The sequence below is a fragment of the Pongo abelii genome, chromosome 23 (assembly GCF_028885655.2).
Source record: "Pongo abelii isolate AG06213 chromosome 23, NHGRI_mPonAbe1-v2.0_pri, whole genome shotgun sequence".
NCBI classification, from domain to species: Eukaryota; Metazoa; Chordata; class Mammalia; order Primates; family Hominidae; genus Pongo; species Pongo abelii.
Window position 1 is genome coordinate 37,310,779 of NC_085929.1, and position 19,207 is coordinate 37,329,985.

General features: G+C 56.7%; 1 protein-coding gene across 11 annotated transcripts in view; it reads left to right on the plus strand.

The window, feature by feature from the left end:
* The window catches only part of OSBP2 (oxysterol binding protein 2), a 238,736-nt gene that overhangs the window by 200,249 nt on the left and 19,280 nt on the right, over positions 1–19,207 (plus strand). For 10 of the 11 annotated variants that reach the window (XM_063722721.1, XM_063722719.1, XM_063722720.1 and 7 more), the window contains 3 exon segments: positions 1,181–1,434; positions 18,244–18,436; positions 19,045–19,162. In XM_063722721.1, coding sequence (XP_063578791.1) covers positions 1,181–1,434; positions 18,244–18,436; positions 19,045–19,162 — 565 coding nt within the window. 11 annotated transcript variants of the gene reach the window in all.

Genomic DNA, 19,207 nt, shown 5'->3' on the forward strand with positions numbered 1-19,207 from the left:
CAGCAGCCAGAAAGGAAGAGGGTGGCCAGCCAGGCAGCGTGGGCATGACTTCACCTCTCAGAGCCTCCATTTCCTCATCTGTCGCCCGGGGATGGTCCAGTCCCTACCCTGCAAGGCCATTGAGGGGCCACAGCGTGTCTGCACACAGAAGGCATTCCATCAGTGAGAATGGCTGTGTTCCTGCAGGGAGATCGGTGAAGGCAGGGACAGGGGAGCCTCAACTGTGACATCAGGTCTTTTGGCAGACTTTGTTTTTGTTTGTTTGTTGTTGTGTTTTGGGTGTTTTTGTTTTGTTTTGTTTTTTGAAACAAGGTCTCATTCTGTTACACAGGCTGGAGTGCAATGGCACGATCACGGCTCACTGCAGCCTTCACCTCCCTGGGCTCAGGTGATCCTCCCACCTCAGCCTCCTGGGTAGCTGGGACCACCAGCATATGCCACTATGCCCGGCTAATTTTTCTATTTTTTGTAGAAGATAGACTTTTGTCATGTTGCCCAGGCTCTTTTGGCAGAGTTTGGACAGAAGGTGGCATTGGGCTGGCCCTCAAAGGGGTGGGTGGGGCGGGACCTCTGGTGGGGGCAGGTATGAGAAGGTTCCATGCAGTGGGGACATGGCGGGAAAGGCCCCAAACAGGAGCGCTCAGGCCTTTGCAGGGAACAGGGGACAGATTGGTGTGGCTGGGGGATGGGCATGAGCAGAGAGCAAAGTGAGGTTGACTGGACGGCGGTGACTGGCTTGGGGTAGCCCTGCGACGCTGAGAAAGGAGCCCGGGCTCCATTCTGGGGGCTTCTGTGCCCACAGAGCAGTCTCCACCTCTCCACCCAGCATAGCCCATCCTTCCCTGCACACCACAACGTAGGGAGCTGGTGCCCTGCACGCAGGTGGGTGCCCGCAGGCCTGCCGCCTCCGAAGCCCAGTCCCGGCCCTGCCATTCAAGCTAGGCTCTCTTTACAGTCCTTCCCACTGACTCAGGTGGGCTCTTGCCCACCCCACCCTGGGAAGGCTAGGCCAGGATGGGGCAGGCACCTCACCCTGGCCAGGAACAGGAACGGGCACTATCTCGGGGACTGATGTTTTCTGAATGGCGCTATCCACCCTGCCCTGCTCGGCCTGGCTGTGCAGGCCTCTTGGTACCATGTCTGTTCGTAATGACCATAACAACTCTATTTTCTTCCACAGATGACTCTGGGGACGACGACGAGGCTACCACCCCAGCCAACAAGAGCGAGCTGCACCACACCCTAAAGAATCTTTCCTTGAAGTTAGATGACCTCAGCACATGCAATGACCTCATCGCCAAGCATGGCGCCGCACTCCAGCGCTCCCTGACAGAGCTGGACGGCCTCAAGATCCCATCCGAGAGTGGGGAGAAGCTGAAGGTGGTGAACGAGCGGGCCACCCTCTTCCGCATCACATCCAATGCTATGATCAACGTGAGTACCCGCCCCCACCACCGCCCTGGCACGGGGCTCCCTGGCTCCGGCCCCGGGGTCCCTGAGTGGGTGACCAGGGGTGCTTGAAGGGTCAGCATTCCATTTCCTGCAGTTCCACAGTGTTTCCCAAAGCCAGCGCCCCCCAGCTAGCTTCCGAGTTCTCAGATCATCTCCTTCATTCGGCCGTCATTGGGCAAGGACATTCTTCTTAATTGTCTGGAAGAAACTGGAGTTGGGTGTGGACTCTGGTGCAGTCTGCAGTTACTTCATGCCTCGATAAGGAAGGTCAGGGCCCCAAGTTAAGTAGCTAGCCCAGCGGGTCAGTTCTGCCCACACAGTAGGGACACAGCTGCCACACTGGCCCTCAGTGGCTGCTACTGTGTCTCCCTGGGTTCACTCCCCACATGCAGTGGGAGCAGACGCTGTGCACAACAAGGGGAGGGTGTGGTAGGGGGCTGCAGTCGAGGGCTCCCTGAGCTGGAAGAGCCTCAGAGCTGAACCTGCCGAGGTCGTGCCAACATGATGGTAGACAGAGCGGGTAACTGCAGTTGTAAACTAAGCAGCCCCGCTGCAGGAGTCAGCCGCTCACCCCGGCTCTGGAAGCCACACGGCTATGACTGGGGGCCAGGAGGGTGTCTCGATGGTGGCAGGAGGACAGTGCTTGGCCCTGCTTCCCTCTTTCTGTCTGGGGAGTGTTCCCCAGAAGTATGCGTGCTCCTCCAGGCCTCCACCCTCCAGACACAGGTCTGACTGCAACAGCCTCCTCCCAGCACAATCCCACAGGGCGGCACATCTAGGCCAGGGGTGCAGTTGTAGGAGCTTGGGGTGGCCTGCTGGGAGTAAGGAGACCAGAGCAGAGGAGCTGTTTAGAAATGGAGGCTGCTACAGAGGAAGTAGTGAGGTCCAGAGAAGGGGGTTCAGGAGAGCCATCGTGCTGGCTGGGGACAGTGGGCAGTGCTGGTGCCCGGTTGACTTCCAGCTGGGGGACCCAGCCCCCAAACTAGGAGGTTAGACCAGGGCCGGACTGGGAGCTGGGACCAAGCTCCAGGCCCCACAAGAAATGCAAGGACAGGGTGGGAAGATAGAGGCTGGAGCTCACTGCAGGCCAAGAGCCCGGGCTAAAACCTGGGCATCCAAGACCTGCCCCAAGCCCGCTTCACTGGCCTGTTGGCAGCATGATTGTGGGGCAGGAGAGCCACCCCACCACCCACACCTGCCCAGATATGCTCAAGCTCAGGCCTGGCGTGCCCAAATGCAGCCTTGGGAATCCCACCCTGGGACCTGAGGCTGGGCGAGGTGTGCCCCCCTTCCCGACTGCTGGGAAACTCAGCCTGCAGGTGCCCACCTGCCTCAGCTCAGCAGGTGCCCACCTGCCTCAGCTCAGCAGGTGCCCACCTGCCTCAGCTCAGCAGGTGTGTGCGCCTTGTCCGTCCCAGATCCCACAGTGCTGGGGGTGGGGGGCGGTTGGCCCCATGTGCCAAGGATGCTGAGAGGCTGCTGGGCCACCCTGCATGTTGGCCCCATTGTCACCTGCACTGTTTTCCTACATCCACCCTCTCAGGCCCACTGTCCTCCTTACAGCCCACAGACGAGATTGCTGTACTTCTACCAGGAACACACACAAATATGAAGCACTGAATGACATAATAATGCATTTGTATTTCCCTGTCCCTCCCAGAAGCCACTGCCGGAGGCTTCCCAGGCACTGCCTCCCTACCCGAGACCAAAACTGCTTTGTCTTGAATAAGCAGTTTTGGCTTTTCCGAGATAATGAGCGTCTCAGCTGGCTGCCGTCTTGCACAGTCTTTTATCAGCCATCAGAGGCTCATCTGTGTTTACGAAGCCATCAGAACAGCTCCAAGTTTAAGTGCCTAATGAATTGTTTTATGAGAAGCACAACCCCCTGGGGTTGGTCACGATTCCTTTCTGCAGCTCCAGCATCCAGGGAACATGGTGGCAGAGTCAGCCCTGAGTGACAGGAGCTGTGCCCTGGGCTGGGTTCTGCCAAACCTGCTGGTGTTAGCCTGCCATGAGGGCCCCTCCCCAAGTTCCTGCTGTTAAATCAGGGGCAGGGAGGGCAGGAGTGCGGTGCTGCCCCGACAGACTGTGCTTGTAGCCTCCCAGGCTAGCCCGGAGGCTCATGTTTCCCCTGGGGACCCTGCCTGACAGCCACTCCTCGCCTGGCAGGAACTGGGGCAGTTCTGGAAAGGCTATTTGCATGGCTCTCAGACACCAAGGGTTCAGCCCCCACTGTGTGCAGAGGAGCCATGTAGGCAAAGCCGGCCACTTGCCTGAAGGTCATGGGACACATGCGTTCCTACCCTTGGCCAGGCCTTGGCTTCGGTACCTGTTAGGAGAAGGTGTTGGACCAGGGCTCTGTAACTAGGACATCCATGCTGCTCCCACCTCCAAACCTCCAGGGAGCCTATTCAGGCACCAGACCACTTACCTCTTCCAATAGCCTGGTTAGCACCTTGAGGGATTGTTAGTGTCAACGTGGAAAGTGAGGCTCAGGGAAGTCACCTGAACTGCTCAGCATAACCCAACTGGTAGGTGGCCACGCCAAGATGCATGCAAACCCAGGTCTGTGTGGCCTGCAAGAGAAGTGATGGCCCTCATCCTCTCATTACCTCAGGGAGGTAAGGGTGACCTCCTTGGAGGGTTGCAGAGGCCCCCTCCTGCTGTGGCTACACGCCAAGGCCAGGACACGGGGAAGCCTCACCCGCACCCTGGGCAGGATCCCAACCTCAAAGATCTCTGTGAGTCCCTGGAGTGTCTTACCTTTCAGCTTCAAGGTATCCTCTGGTCACCATGGCTGCAGCCCCACCAGGGCCCCTCCTGGGAAGCCAGGGACTTGGATATGGAAGCCACGCACTGCAGTCCCCAGAAGGTAGAAATCATCACCCCAAATCTCTCCCGATCTCACAGTGAGAGGGAGCTGCTTCTCCCACTATGGGGGCCCCACTGCAACTCCATCTGCTCCCCAGCCCTGCCTTGACTGTGATGTGTGTGGGGATGCTCCCAGCAGCGCCCATGCCTGCATTAGGGAAATCTCTACTGCCACTGGTTCCTTGAACAGGGCAGACCCTCCTCCTGGTGAAATGCTGTGTGTTTTCCACCTTGTGGGCTCTGATTGAGCCAGATCATAGAAGTGGAGCCTAAAATGAGGGACGGCTGGCCAGACAAAGCCCACATGGAGGGTGTCCTTCACAGCGCGCTGGGGCAGGCAGCTCTCTTCCTTCAGGGACAGGCTGGCTGCTCCATCTTCACTTTTCCCCAAAACCACAAAGAATCTGGGGTTGTTCCGGCTTCAGGAGAAAAGTCAGGGTGGTTGGGTGTGGTGGCTCACACCTGTAATCCCAACACTTTGGGAGGCTAAGGTGGGTGGATCACTTGAGGCCAGGAGTTCAAGACCAGCATGGCCAACATGGTGAAACCCCGTCTCTACTAAAAATACAAAAATTAGCTGGGCGTGGTGGCACGTACCTGTAATCCCAGCTACTTAGGAGGCTAAGACAGGAAAACCACTTGAACCCAGGAGGCAGACGTTGCAGTGAGCCAAGATCGCACCACTGCATTCCAACCTGAACGACAGAGTGAGACTCTGTCTCAAAAAAACAAAACAAACAAACAAAAATTAGCCAGACATGGTGGTGCATGCTTGTAGTCCCAGCTACTCAGGAGGCTGAGGCAGGAGAATCGTTAGAACCCAGGAGATGGAGGTTGCAGTGAGCCAAGATCATGCCACTGCACTCCAGCCTGGCGACAGAGTGAGACTGTCTCAGAAAAAAAAAAGAGAGGAAAAAAAAGAAAAGTCAGATGATTTCTAAATTTCTTTCAAGTTTGGGAAAGGACATTGATATAAGCCTTTAGGTCCTCAGCTCCTAGAAGGGCAGGGAGGGGGAGCCTCTGGATGATTCCCGAGAGCCTAGGACCCACGGCTAGTGGTACAGGCCCATTCCACGCACTGTCTGATCCTCGCAGGGCGCTGCAGCCATCCTCACCTCACATCAGGTGTGGCTTCGGCCCCAGGTGTTTGAGGGAACAAGGTGCTCAGAGGTGGTTTCTGGATTGGGAATCTGGAACAGCAACACTGTGTTTCAACCCCCCACGCTTTTGCCAGTGCTGTACCTTCTAGAACACCCCTTCCTCACCCTTCAGGTACTGGCAGCTCCCTTGTCATCCTTCAGAACCCCACAGGGACATCACCATGGCTTTCCAAGGCCTCTCTTGGGTAGCCATCCTCCTGGCTGGGACCCCAGCTCTCAGGCACACCACCACGTGGCACTTAATCCACTGTTTCAACCACTCCCCACTGGGCTTTGTGCTCCCTGAGGTCAGGCTGAGTGTCTTACTCACAGGTGTCCCCAACAGTAGCCCCGTGGGAGTGCCAGCGAGTGATGTTTCATAGCGGGTCTTGTGTCTCTAGATAAAGCACTCCAAGTGGCCCACAGCTCACATTTACCTGTGATGTTACCTTTTACAAAGCTCTTCTAGTCCCATTTTCTCAACTGAACAAGGTCAGTGAGAAAGTGGAGGCCCAGCCCCGAGGCCTCAGCCTGCCGAGGTCACCCCTGCACCCCACACCCCCCTGCACTCCCCTTCCAGAGGGATCACCTGGCCTGGAACAGCATTTCGTGGCATTAAATCCTATGGGTAACCACACTTTCCATGTGCACGCCACACGGGGCTCCACCCTCCCTCTGCCTTGTGGCATTTTGATTGGCAGGGTTCTTTCTTTTTTTTTTTTTTTTCTTTGAGACAGAGTTTTGCTCTTGTTTCCCAGGCTGGAGTGCAATGGCATGATCTTGGCTCACTGCAACCTCGGCCTCCCAGGTTTAAGCTATTCTCTTGCCTCAGACTCCTGAGTAGCTGGGATTATAGGTATGCACCACCACGCCTGGCTAATTTTGTATTTTCAGTAGAGACGGGGTTTCTCCATGTTGGTCAGGCTGGTCTCGAACTCCCGACTGCAGGTTAATCCGCCTGCCTTGGCCTCCCAAAATGCTGAGATTACAGGAGTGAGCCACCGCGCCTGGCCCTGGCAGGGTTCTTTCTAGCCGGACTCGGAGGGTGTACTTTGTGGGCCTTGGAAGGACCCTCTGGGGTCAGCATCTGAGTAAGTCAGCAGCCCCGTCGTGAACTCAGGGCAACTCCTCTCTCATCACACAGATAGGAAAGCCCTGCCTGATGGGCATTTGACATCAGACCTTAGCAGCTGCCTCCTGATCCCTGCCCAGGCCTGTGCCAGGCAGGGACTCGCAGGGAACAGGCAGTCCAGCAAACTATTGAAGTGACAGGCTGCCAAGCATGTGCTCATTAGTGTGACCTGTTCTAAGATGACCCAGGGCCGCCAGCTCACATGCCCACTTTTCAAGGCCAAGTTTAGGGAGAGCCCGGGAAGGTTCCCAGTTGGCGGAGAGGCAGATTCCTGTCCAGCTGACCACAGCCCAGCGGGAAAGCCAGGGCAAGCCTTGGCTGGGCCTACAGAGGGCCGAGGCAGCAGACACAGAATGGGAAGTAGGCTTTCTCCCAGGCAGAGAAGGAAAATATTACTATTTTCCCTTCTGGGCTGTCATCGTGCGCAGGTCTTTCTGCTCTGGCCGGGATGGGGACCTGCACCAGTTTGGCTCTGAAGCCCCTCTGTTATTCCCACCTTTCCACCCAGTTACCCTTCCTGGGCCTCTGGACAGTTCTCCAGTCATGGTGGGCCCATGGGCAGGACTTGGTCATTGGGTGAGGCTTGTCAACTGTGTGGGTGGTGGCCTCACCGCCCCACTGCCCTGGAAAGGAGAGCAGACTCCTTGCCGTCCCCCTCAGGGAACCTGGAGAGATCAGCTTGGCTCTTGGTTTTCAGCCATGAGAGAGAAACAGGGTATGGGGTTCACACGATTCCTGAGCATCCCTGGTGGGCCCAGCAGCCTCTCCCGACCCGTTCCCCACAGGCCACCCGTCCCTGGTTGTGTCTTCCTGCCCTGGTGGCAGTTCCCCCGACACCCATGCCCCAGCTCCTAAGGACCGGGCTATGAGGGGCTGGGACAGGCCCTGCCAGTGGGGAGCCAGGATGGGAAAGGGGATGAGTGTTCCATGCGTTGCGTGGCATGCCAGACATTCTGCATGCACTTCCCCTGCCCCCACTCTGCAGGCTTATGCATGGGGAGACCAAGGCTGAGGGGCTCAGGATCCCAGCTGAAAGGGATACAAGCCCATGTCTTCCTGATTCCAGAGCCCACTACACTGCTGCATTATGGTAGAGAAATAAACCTGACCCTCCCCTTGATCGGGGGCAGGAGATCAGGAACACGTCCCCTGTCCACCCTCACCCTGCATCCCTGTCCTGGCACCACTGATCACCCACCTTCTGCAGGCCTGCAGAGTCTCACAGATCTTTCCACTGCAGCATCTTGACCCTGTCCTTCCTGCAAGGGCGGAACACAGTATCTCTCACAATCCCCGTAGCCCTGTAGCCTCTATGCCTGGCTCAGAGCCCAGCACATGGGAGCCTCGGCAAATGAGAGAGAGAGAGAGAGGAGGGGTGGGGAGAATATTGTGAAAAATCACAGGAGCAAATGAATGAGTCGCTTAGTGTCTGGCAAAATTCCCTAGTGGGTAATTTTTTTTGACTCTGATAAAAGCCAGCCTAGCAGATCCTTGCTTGAATTACTGTTTTGGGTAACTGAATTCTCCTGCCATTTAAGAGAAACCCCATAGGACTATTAAATGACTTTGGTTTTTAGAATGAGTCTTGAACCATAACATGCCTGCGCACAGGTGCTCGGCCAGGCATGGGGTGGGGACATTCTCCCTCACAGCAGCATCTTCCCTGAGCACCAGGGTGTACTTTGTACAGTGGCACTGCCTCTGTCACTTGGCTTAAGGTGGAGAATGATTGAGTTCGTACATATTACAAGCTCATGCTTGGAGTGTTAGTATCCATAAAGTGAAAAAGCTGCGGGAGCAGGTTCCGTCTGCAGGCCAGGGCAGCAGAGCGAGGCTGGGGCGTGCTTTCCCCTGCAGTCCTGACTCCCCTGGGTGGGCTGGCAGCTGGGCTCCATCCTGCTTCTTAGCAGCCTGTGGGCTTGTTCCTGCTGCTGTCCCTCCAGTCCCTGCAGGTGGGGCCCAGGCAAGACCGACTGCACCTGACTCGACCCCCATTCCTGAACTTGGAAGGCTCCTCATAGTTGGTCACTCATGCTGGGCCTAGGACATGGTCCTAATGACCACATGACCCCCTGTGGCACTTGGGAACCTTGAGCTGTGAGGGTGAACACAGCCCCAGCCTTGTGGGCCCCACACCCTCCTGTGGGAGCTGTAACCACATAGGTGATATGGGATGTCAGTGGCAAAAGGACCTTTAGAGGAAAGAGCCAGTGAGGTGGGATGGGGTGAGAGGCCACAGGTGCAGACAGGCTGGGGGCTGAGCAGGGGCACAGGTGCCAGGTGCCCTGGAGTGCGCACCGGGAGCCACAGGAGGGGAGGTTGGAGTGAAGAGGAGGCCAGTCACAAGGGACCTTGTGCTGACAGCATTCTGCTTCCACTTGAAATGAGACAAAGGACTCAATGCCAAGTGACTCAATGCCAATGTCAATGACTCAAGGCCAAATAAAATGATCCCACGTGCATTTTAGCAAGACCCCTCTGCTGTTTGGAGAATGCGCTATCCGCGAGGCAGGGGCAGGTGCTCAGAGACCCTTCAGGGGCCCCTCGGGCAGAGAGAGTAGAGCTGGCGCCCGTGAGAGTGGGCAGTGCTGCTCTGAGCTGAAGTCAGGGACAGCAGAGTTGCTGTGTGGTTGAGAAAAGAGGCCAAGGGGAAGGACCCCATGCTGGGGGCCTGGGCCGCTAGAGAATGGGGGCCTTGCTGTCTGACGCCCTGCTTGGCCCACACACAGTTCCGCAGGATGCAGGAGGGTCTTTCCCAGGAGTGGGTTTTGTGTAGCCAATGAGTGGGCAGAGCTAGCTTGCAGAGCTAGCTCGAGGTGCCCAGTGCAGGCAGAAAGCAGGGAGGGCAGGGCTGGCCAACAGAGGGTAGATGGTTACCAGGCCTGATGGGAGAGACGCCGCACTCTTGGTCCCTGGGTTTACCAAGGAAGGTAGCATCCCTCAGGAGACACACTTTGGTGCCTGCCGCAGGGCTGGCTGGGCAGTATGGGGTGCCTGCGACATCCTGATGGCAAGGACACGGAAAAACCTGGGGAGGAAGGGCACCCGGCACAGCCAGCACTCGATGGAGTGGGCTCGGGGGACACTCCACTTGGGGACACGCCAGCTGCAAGGGCAAAGTACGAGGGGGAAGTAGGAGACATTGGGGGCACCAGATAGCCAGAGTGGGCACTGGGGGTAGCCAGGGGCCGCTGGGAAGAGTGTCACAGGAACAGAGACAGCAACTTGGGGCCCTCAGACAGGGCTTCTGATGTGGGGCATCGTAGAAACAAAGACCCCCATCAGAAGGGGCCCCACTGCTGGACATGCTGAGGTTCTCTGAGGCCCCTCTTGGCTCACGGCCCAGGTTCCTTAGGCCAACCCAGGCAGGGGTGAGAGGCCCAGAGCTGCCCTCCCTTGTCCCTCTGGGGCCTGTGGGGCAGGTTTCTGCCCAGCTGACCACCGTCCTGCTCTGACAGCTTGCTCATCCAGGGCCTGGGCCTGGGGAGATGGGTAAAAATAGATTCCAGATTTGTCTAAAATCAGTTGGCAAACTGGAAGCCAGATGGTGTTGGTTCCTGTGTGCGAGTGGCAAACTATTTTGAATGTGGAGAGGCTATTTTAAAGTTTTAATTGGACTGGAAAGCTGCTTCACCAGTGCCAAGAGTGAGTCACGTCAAGGAAACATTCTGATCGACCCCCAGTGGGGACTGGGAAGGGCTGAAACACCTGTGTGCTACCAGCCTGTGCCAAGTGCGGCTGTGAGGAGCAGGCCCTGGGAGCTCAGCCTCGGGGGTCAGGCAGGTGATGGAGACACAGCATGACAGCTTGGCTGGGCCAAAGGGATCCCCGGGGGAGCCCAGCACTTCCCCTTGTGGCTCCATGGGTCCCCAGTCTGGGTCTTGGACACTTAAGACCAGAATCGCAGTGCAGCTCCTTCCTGCCTTTGTGAGGCACCTGCTGAGCTTGGGTTTCGTCTTGTGTAAAGTGAAGCCAAGCCAGGCATGGTGGCTCACGCCTGTAATCCCAGCACTTTGGGAGGCCGAGGCAGGCAGGTTACTTGAGGTCAGGAGTTTGAGACCAGCCTGGCCAACATAGTGAAACCCTGTCTCTACTAAAAATACAAAAATTAGCCAGGTGTGGTGGCAGGTTCCTGTAGTCCCAGCTACTCAGAAGGCTGAGGCACGAGAATCGCTTGAGCCTGGGAGGCAGAGGTTGCAGTGAGCTGAGATGGCACCACTGTCCTCCAGCCTGGGCAAGAGCAAGACTCTGTCTCAAAAAAAAAATAGGTGAGGCCAGCCTGCCACTCCTCAATGGCAGAGGAAGCAAGATCCTGTTACTCCAGTGAGTCCCCTGGCCATGCAGAGGGGTTCAGGGAGACCATGACTCTGTGATGTCACCACTCATCACCTTCAGAACCCCAGGCTGGTGAGAGGCAGGGTCTGTGGCAACAAGGGATGTGAGGATCAGCGTGGAGGGTGGGTAGCCTTGGCCCTAGAAACCCGGAGAGCAGAGGGTTCTCTGGCCACCCACCTGGGAGCCCAGAGCCAGAGGGCAGACACGTCAGATGCCTGGCAGGTCCTGGACCAGCCGCAGATAAGAACACGGCCCTTTCTCCCATTATCCCTGCACCAGGGGCGCTGGGACCTCCTCCGTGTGCTAATGGCTGGAGCCAATCGCCCAGCCTGGACCATCTGGGCATTTGGCCCATCTCCCACCTCCTCTGTGAGCCCAGTGGCTGCCCACGTCAATGCCCAGCAGGCCTCTGGTGCCTCCCTCACATCCCTGTCTAGGAGGGAAGTTTCCAGGCAGCCACTGAAGGCCAGACAGGGTCCTGGCTCTGCATGTTCCCGAGAGCTTGAGAGGCTGCCCTAGGTCACACACAGGGGACCCAGGCTAGCTGACCTCACACCTTGCTCTCCCGCCTGGCCCAGGGAGCAGTGAGATCGCTGTCAGGATTAGGATTAGGAACAGCAAAAGCGATTAGAGTTTGTCCTCCTCTTCCTGGGGTACATCTGGGCAAAGGTTTCCAGGTCAGAGACGCTCAATGTCTGTCCCATGGGGCACCGGTGACCACCAGCAACCCCCGCTCAGACCTCACATGGCATGGCCCCTGACTTGGTTTCCCCTGGGTGGGCAGCCCTTACAGCCTTCTTCCCCAGGCCAGACTTCTCAGTAGGGAGAGTCCCTGGTGGTCAGGCAGGGCCTGGACTCCCCAGGTGGGGTTGCCCCAGGGCGGAGACCCCCCCCTTGTCTGTCGAGCTTTGTGGTTCTCACTCTGCTTGGGGGCAACTCGACAGGCTCCCTGCCCTCCCCATGGAGACAGGACCACACTGCCCAGGGGCCCTGCACCCCAGGCCGGCCCCTCTGCATCTCAGAGCACCCACACCCCCAACACCCCTTTCACCAGAACCCTCTATGCAGCACTGGGGGTAGGCGGAAGGGACAGGGCTGGGAAACTTGAACTCTGTCCCCATGCTGAGGACAATCAACCTGACAGGTCACAGAATCAGGAACTCTGTAGGACCCCAGGAGGGCGCCAGGAGATTACAGGCCTGTCCCAGGGTGGGCAGTGGGGTAGCACCCATGTAGGGCCCAGGTACCACCTCCAGCTCCCACTAGGACCCCTCACTCTCTTCCCCTTAAACAATTCAGGACACAAATGTGTGGGTAGGGGGCTTCAGGTCAGCCCGTCTCTCCTCCTGCTCACAGCTGAGCATGAGTCTCCTGGCCCCAGGTAGAGTTGTCACACAGCCTCAGAGAAACGAGACCACGTTCAGGCCTGGGCTGGGTCAGCCAGGCCCTCCCTGGGCCCCCGGGAACCTCCCCCTGCCAGTCCCTCTGCCGGGCCCCAAGCCTAATCCAGCTTATCGAGCACACAGCACACAGCCCAGCTCAGCATTCTGAGAACAGCAGGGCCACGCCAGGCGCCTGCCTCTCCCCACAGCACAGCCAGGATGGGGCCTGGAGAAGGCCGGCAGCAGCAGAGGAGACCCTGGGAGTCAGGGATGGACACCAGGTGGGTGCATCCGGGCTGGGGGAGGTGGACGGGTTCTCTGCATCCATGGGGTGACCAGGCAGCTCATGTGCTGTGGTGGTAAAGGCCTTGGGTGCAGCCACATGAGGCTTTGATATTAAGGCACAGCAGCTTTCACCCTGCCCCGCTTTTAGGTGACTGTGACACTCTCCGACCTGCATGTGCCCAGCCTAGGCACATGTACCCAAATGAGGCCCGGCTGTCCCGGGGACTTCCTGTCTCCCTGCTGTATGATGCCAGCTGGCCCTTTGGTAGCCTTGAGGGGGACCGAGGTCACCCACGGCCAAGTTATCAGCCAGCAACCCTGGCTGTGTGGACAAAGTCCTCAGCTGGGGCTAAGGGTGCTGGGAGGCCACCCCTTCTCCCTGAGGCTAGGGTTGGGCTCTGTTGCTTGGACAGGGTTATTCCCAGGCAGCCTTGTTAGTGACTATCTCCCAGGAACCTAGCTCCACACCAGGAAGGCTCTGGGATCCCACAACATCCCTGCCCTCATGGGGCTCCCAGACAGCAATCAAGATTTAGCTTTACAAAGTAAACCCTAACAGCACTGGTTCCGTGCCCTGGGGGACATGCAGGTGAGATGCTCAGGGACTTGGATCCTGGCCCTACACACACCTCCTTGTGGCCTTGGGCGAGTCCCTCAGTCACCCTGAGCCTCCATTTCCTCCTTGGTCATGCACACTATATATAAAAAAAAAATCTACCTCAGTTCTTGTAAGAATGCCTGCAATGCCCTGCCCCACAGTGGGCCTGCGGTGTGAGGGAGGTGGGGCTGGCATCAGAATCAGCAGGAGGGTTTGAATTTGAGCCAGGGAAAGGCAAGAAGACATGATACCTGGTGGGCCACACTCAGGGCCCTGGGAAGGAATGGAGCCCCAGGAGATGAGGCTGGAGAGGATTGGACACCATTTTCTATGAGAGGCTGTCAGCTGCCCGGATCTGTGGAAAAAACAACAAATACTCCATTTTCCCTTGAAGGAGAAAATAGTCATTTCTAAAGTATTTGAGTCCCTGTGAACAGCAAAGGTAGGAGGTAGGAGGCCTAATTCATCTTTGTTCTCTGGTCATCTTTCCCTCTTTGCTTTTGCTGCTGGGAAGCCCAGGCACCCTCAGATGTGAGTTTGTGGGAATTCTTACCATGACCTTTGGCTACTATTTTAAACTGCTGTTGTATGGCTCTTTCATAAGTCTTGTTGTAAATGACATGAGGTATATGAAAACAAAGCACCCATCTATGTGAGAACTTGTGGACGGAGAGGATGATTCTGGGGGCTGTAGGAGATTAGCAGGAAGTGATGGTGCAGGGATGAGGGAGGGCGGGGCAGAGGCCTTGTGCACCCAGATAGGCAAGAACCCAGAAAACCATGAAGCACCCATTCACTCTCCCCAGGCACAGCCCAGCCCTGGCCTCTGCACCCCTGCTCACATCAGGCAGGCAAGGGGATCGTGCCTTGTGTGGAGGTGGCCCTGGGGCTAGACAGACCTGGGATCCCATCCTGTTCACCCTGTACTGACCCGATTAGCCCCTTCTCCCCGGCCTTCAGTCTCGGGATGCAGGGGACTTCCCTGAAGCGGCGCCCAGGGAGATGAGGTTGCCCTTCCTCACTTGCACTCTGCGCCTTGAGACCAACTCAGCAGAGCCTGGAGGCCTGCGTGGGCCAGGGTCAGCAGAGCAGCAGCGTCGGAGAGCCCATGAACAGGAGGCTGGAACCAAGACTAACTTGACTGAGCCCTGGGCCGAGCTTAGGGCAATGTGGGGAGGAGGGCCTTGTGGGAGCTGCAGCAGGTAGGAGTTAGAGCAAGCTCTCAGTTCAGGACCTGGGTTCTGGATCTGGCTCTGCCACCTCCTTGCTGGGTGCCCTCAGGGCTAGCTTTGCTGTCTTGGGATGGAGTGGGAGTCTCTCTCTACCCAACTCACAGGGCTTCTGTAAGGGTCTAGAACATTCCTGAGGCACCCAGAGGGATACCGTCTCCCCACCTCCGCCACCGCCCTTACACCCACTGGCACAAAACCAGCAAAGAGGTGCCATCTGGTCTGGCTGCTGGGGCATGCTGTCTCTGAGTCTGTTTTCAGGGTCCTCACTCTAAGGCCTATCGCAGTAAGAGAGGGACAGGGCTGAAGCAGGAAGGCCGCTGTAGGACTCCAGGTGGTGAAAGGCTAGGCTCCCAGTCACAAGCCAGGGAGCAGTGGAGTCAGGCCTGGAGCTGGGTCTCCCAGGACTCACCCAGGCCCACTATGGGGTCTGCAAATTGCATGATGGACAGTGACTGCAGCCCCACACCCAAGGGACAGCCTTATAAGACCCATAAACTCAAAATAGCCCAGACCTTCAACACCCTGGACTCAGTCTCACACATCATCAGGATGAGGCGCATGAGATAAGGAGGTTTCTTTCTTTCCTCGAGGAGGCCTTTCCCCCTGCCTCAACCTGCAGGGAGGAGACCTTCATCTGTCCAATGGGGGTGACTGCATTCCTCCCACCTGGAGAATTTTGCCGGGTGAGCAGAGACAGGGCAGCTTGTGGGCACAGCATCTGTCGGGCATCACTGTATGTCTCACAGAGAGGATGTGGGCTCAGAGGGGCCAAGGGGCTTCTGCTGGAACCCAGGTTTTCCAACTCCTGATAGTGCGCCCCTGGCCACCACACTCTGCTGGCTTCCTTGGGCAGGCCATGCCACATCTCCGGGATGAGGAGGCACACCTTGCCCTGCCCACCCTGCGTGGTGCTTGAGGGAGATGGGGGAGGGAAGGTGCCCAGAGGAGGCCTTGTTCAAGGAGTGGCGTCCCTGGGGTAGGCTGTGCAGCCAGCGCCCTGGAACAGGGGCAGCCTGGGGGCCCCTTTCCACCAAGCCAGGTTGGCCACCAGAGCTCGGGCTCTCCCTGTGGGGTGGGCGAGTCCCCAGGCAGGGTGCCCCAGTGCACAGCCTTGGGGAGCCTCCCACCCTTGGAGGTGCTCTCCTGAGGCCACCTCAGGACACCCCCATCTCGCTCCCACTGCTGTCAGTCCCATCCCCCTGGTAGGTGTCACTTGGCAGCAAATGTCTGGGAGCAGCTGCTGATTCAGGGGCATTCCTGGCACAGTCGCTGGAAAGACTGACCCAATGGGCAGGCATCTGAGTGGTTCTGACTGAGAGGGCAGGCCGTTTCCTGGGAGAGCGATGCTGCAGAGGTCTGAGGAGTGGTGGGAGTTAGCAGTCGTGGCCTGGGCACCAGGTGCCAGGGCAGATGCGGGAGGGGATCCATGAGGCACGTCTGTTGAGTGCTCCCTCGCCCTGCCTGCCACATCACCTCCTGATATTTCCTCAACAGCTGCCTTGTCACTGTGTCACAGGTGAGGACTGGTGTGCCCATCTTCCTCCTTTGGGGTGGGACAGCCTGTGATGTGCATGGAGCTCAGTGGGTGCTCCAGGTCAGCTGGGGCAATTGGGTGGGGAGGAAGTGCTGGGGAGTGGCAGCTGGGGCCATTGATGCAGATGTGGGCCAAGGAAACGTCCCTTCCTACTGGGTTCAAGAATGTGTCCAGAAAGGGCAAATCCAGAGGTTCCTAGATTTGATCTCACTGTCCTCCAGGGACAGCTGAAGCCTGAGCCATCCGCTCCACTGTAATGACAGGGCAGAATGACCAACCCCTGCTTCAAAACAGTGTGGTGGAACCACCTATGGACCTGGGAAGCTGAAAAGATTCTGGATGTCTTAGTAGGCCACAAGCTTGAAGGGAAAACCTTAAAAGCAGTTATGTGATTCAGACTCTGAGGTAGCTTGGTAGAAAGTGCCAGTCCCACTTCTGCCAGACAAGACCAATTACCTCTCTGAGCTGGGGAGGATAGCAGAACGTGGCTTTCCTTCCTTCTGTGCCACGGCCAGGGACTGGCCCAGGGTAGACAAGGGCCAGTGACAAACCTGAGGCCTAACACTGCAGGGAGGATGTGGCCGCAGAGAGCTCGGGCCCTACCATGATGAGCAACAGCAGCCACCTCAGCTCCAGGCTGAACCAAACCAGCTGCTGCTGGGGAGGCAGCCTGCAGACCCGTGGCACCCAGGTTTGCTGCTCCCCAACTGGCATCCTGACCGTGGGAGGCCAACCAGGGTGGGTGCTGGTTGCTGGGTGGGCTCTGAGAAGGCCAGGGTTCCCACATCCCCAAGGAGGCCAAAGGGGGCAGTAAGCATGTTTGTGACCATCCCAGCAGAAGGGGCAGCTAGATGGCCCCCAGGGCCTTCTTCACTGCAGGTGTCAACAAAAACAGACTCTGCAAAATATTTGAAGAGATTTATTCTGGGCCAAATATGAGTGACCACGGCCATGACATAGCTCTTGGGAGGTCCTGGGAACATGTGCCCAAAGTGGTCGGGGCGCAGCTTGGTTTTATATATTTTAGGGAGGCATGAGGCAGCAACTACATTTAAGAAATACATTGGTTTGGTTCAGAAAGGTGGGACAGCTCAAAAGCAAGGTGGGGAGGGGGCCTTCCAGGCTATAGGTAAATTTAAACATTTTCTGGTTGGCACTTGGTTGAGTTGTCTAAAGACCTGGGATCAACAGAAAGGAAATGTTCAGGTTAAGATAAAAGATTGTGAAGACCAAGGTTCTTTTTAAGTCTTATAGTGGCTCCCCTTGGAGACAATAGATGACAAATGTTTCCTAATCAGACCTTTAAAAAGGTGCTAAGACTCTTACTTAATCTCTTCAGGGTTTGGAGGGCCTGGAAGAAAACGATCTAGCTCTGTGAATAGAGATTCTTTACAGAGGCACGTTTTCTCCCACAAAGGACAGCTTTGCAGGGCCACTTCAAAATATGGCAAAGAAGCATGTTTTGGGATAAAATACTTTTTCTTCCTTGACTCGTAATGTTATGCCAGAGTCAGGTTGGAAAGTAAGTCACGATATATAAGGTTAAATAAAACCCATCTGATGAGAATGTATGGTTTTTAGGGCATGACTCCCCAGACGCCTTAGATAGGAATTTGGGCAAGGTGAAAAATATCAGAGCTTAGTCCTCACAGGGAATGGAGGTGGGGGAGCAGATGTGTTATAGGAAAGGGGTCCTGATCCAGACCCCACAAGAGGGTTCTTGGATCTCGTACAAGAAAGAATTCAAGGCGAGTCTGCAGTGCAAAGTGAGAGCAAGTTTATTAAGAAAGTAAAGGAATAAAAGAATGGCTACTCCATAGACAGAGCAGCCCCAGGGCTGCTTGTTGCCCATTTTTATGGTTATTTCTTGCTGATATGCTAAACAAGGGGTAGATTATTCATGCCTCCCCTTTTTAGACTATAGAGGGTAACTTCCTGATGTTGCCATGGCATCTGTAAACTGTCATGGCGCTGGTGGGAGTGTAGCAGTGAGGACGACCAGAGGTCACTCTCGTCGCCATTTTGGTTTTGATGGGTTTTGGCTGGCTCCTTTACTTCAACCTGTTTTATCAGCAAGGTCTTTATGACCTGTATTTTGTGCTGTATTTTGTATCTTATCCTGTGACTTAGAATGCCTTAGCTGTCTGGGAATGCAGCCCAGTAGGTTTCAGCCTCATCTTACCCAGCTCCTGTTTAAGATGGAGTTGCTCTGGTTCACATGCCTCTGACAGATGGGCCCCTGCCAGAGGCCAGGGTCTCATACCGCCACTCCTCCCTCCCCAGGCCTGCAGGGACTTCCTGGAACTAGCAGAGATACACAGTCGGAAATGGCAGCGGGCACTGCAGTATGAGCAGGAGCAGCGTGTGCACTTGGAGGAAACCATTGAGCAGCTGGCCAAGCAGCACAACAGCCTTGAGCGGGCCTTCCGCAGCGCCCCTGGCCGGCCGGCCAACCCCTCCAAGAGCTTCACTGAGGGTGAGTGGGCGGCCAGGACAGGGCTGTCCCATGACCTTCTGCCAGCTGGCTCTGCATACACAACTTCTGCTCCCCCACATGCATATCCCTGACTGTGCCCACATGTGAGCTGGGCTTGTCCAACTCTTGACTGCCTCTTCATGGTTTTGTATCTCCTGTGCCCATCACCCACTGGCAACAGTTTCTCTGCACCTAGGTTCACATTCTCAAGAGTTAAATTTAATGAGCCCAGCTGTCCCCTGTGTGACAGGGGTATCCTGGTGCCAGGTGGCCACCCACCTAGCCTTGGGTTGGGGGTCATGGGGACCCTGGACAGCGGTCCATCAGAAAGGGAAGCTGGGCCACAGAAAGACTGACCCACATGTTGAGAGATCGGGGAGGGGGCGCTTCCAGAAAGAGGCCCCTGTGCGGTGAATGCGTTGAAAGCACAAGATTCTAGCAGAGGGAGCAACAGTGGCCGCAGCCCAGGGAATCAGGGCTGCTCGGGTGACTGAAGCAGGAGGGGAGTGAGGCCAGATGGGGGCTGGAGGAGCCCTTGGCTCTGGACTTAGGGAGGTGAGATGAGCCTTTTGTGAGGTTACAAACTAAAGCTCTGCCTGTGTCTCTAGGAAGCTTCTTGACTCCCAAAGGAGAGGACAGTGAGGAAGATGAAGATACCGAGTACTTTGATGCCATGGAAGACTCCACATCCTTCATCACCGTGATCACCGAGGCCAAGGAAGACAGGTAAGGTGGCTGCAGCTGGGCAGAGCCTCCCCGACCCTGGTTTAA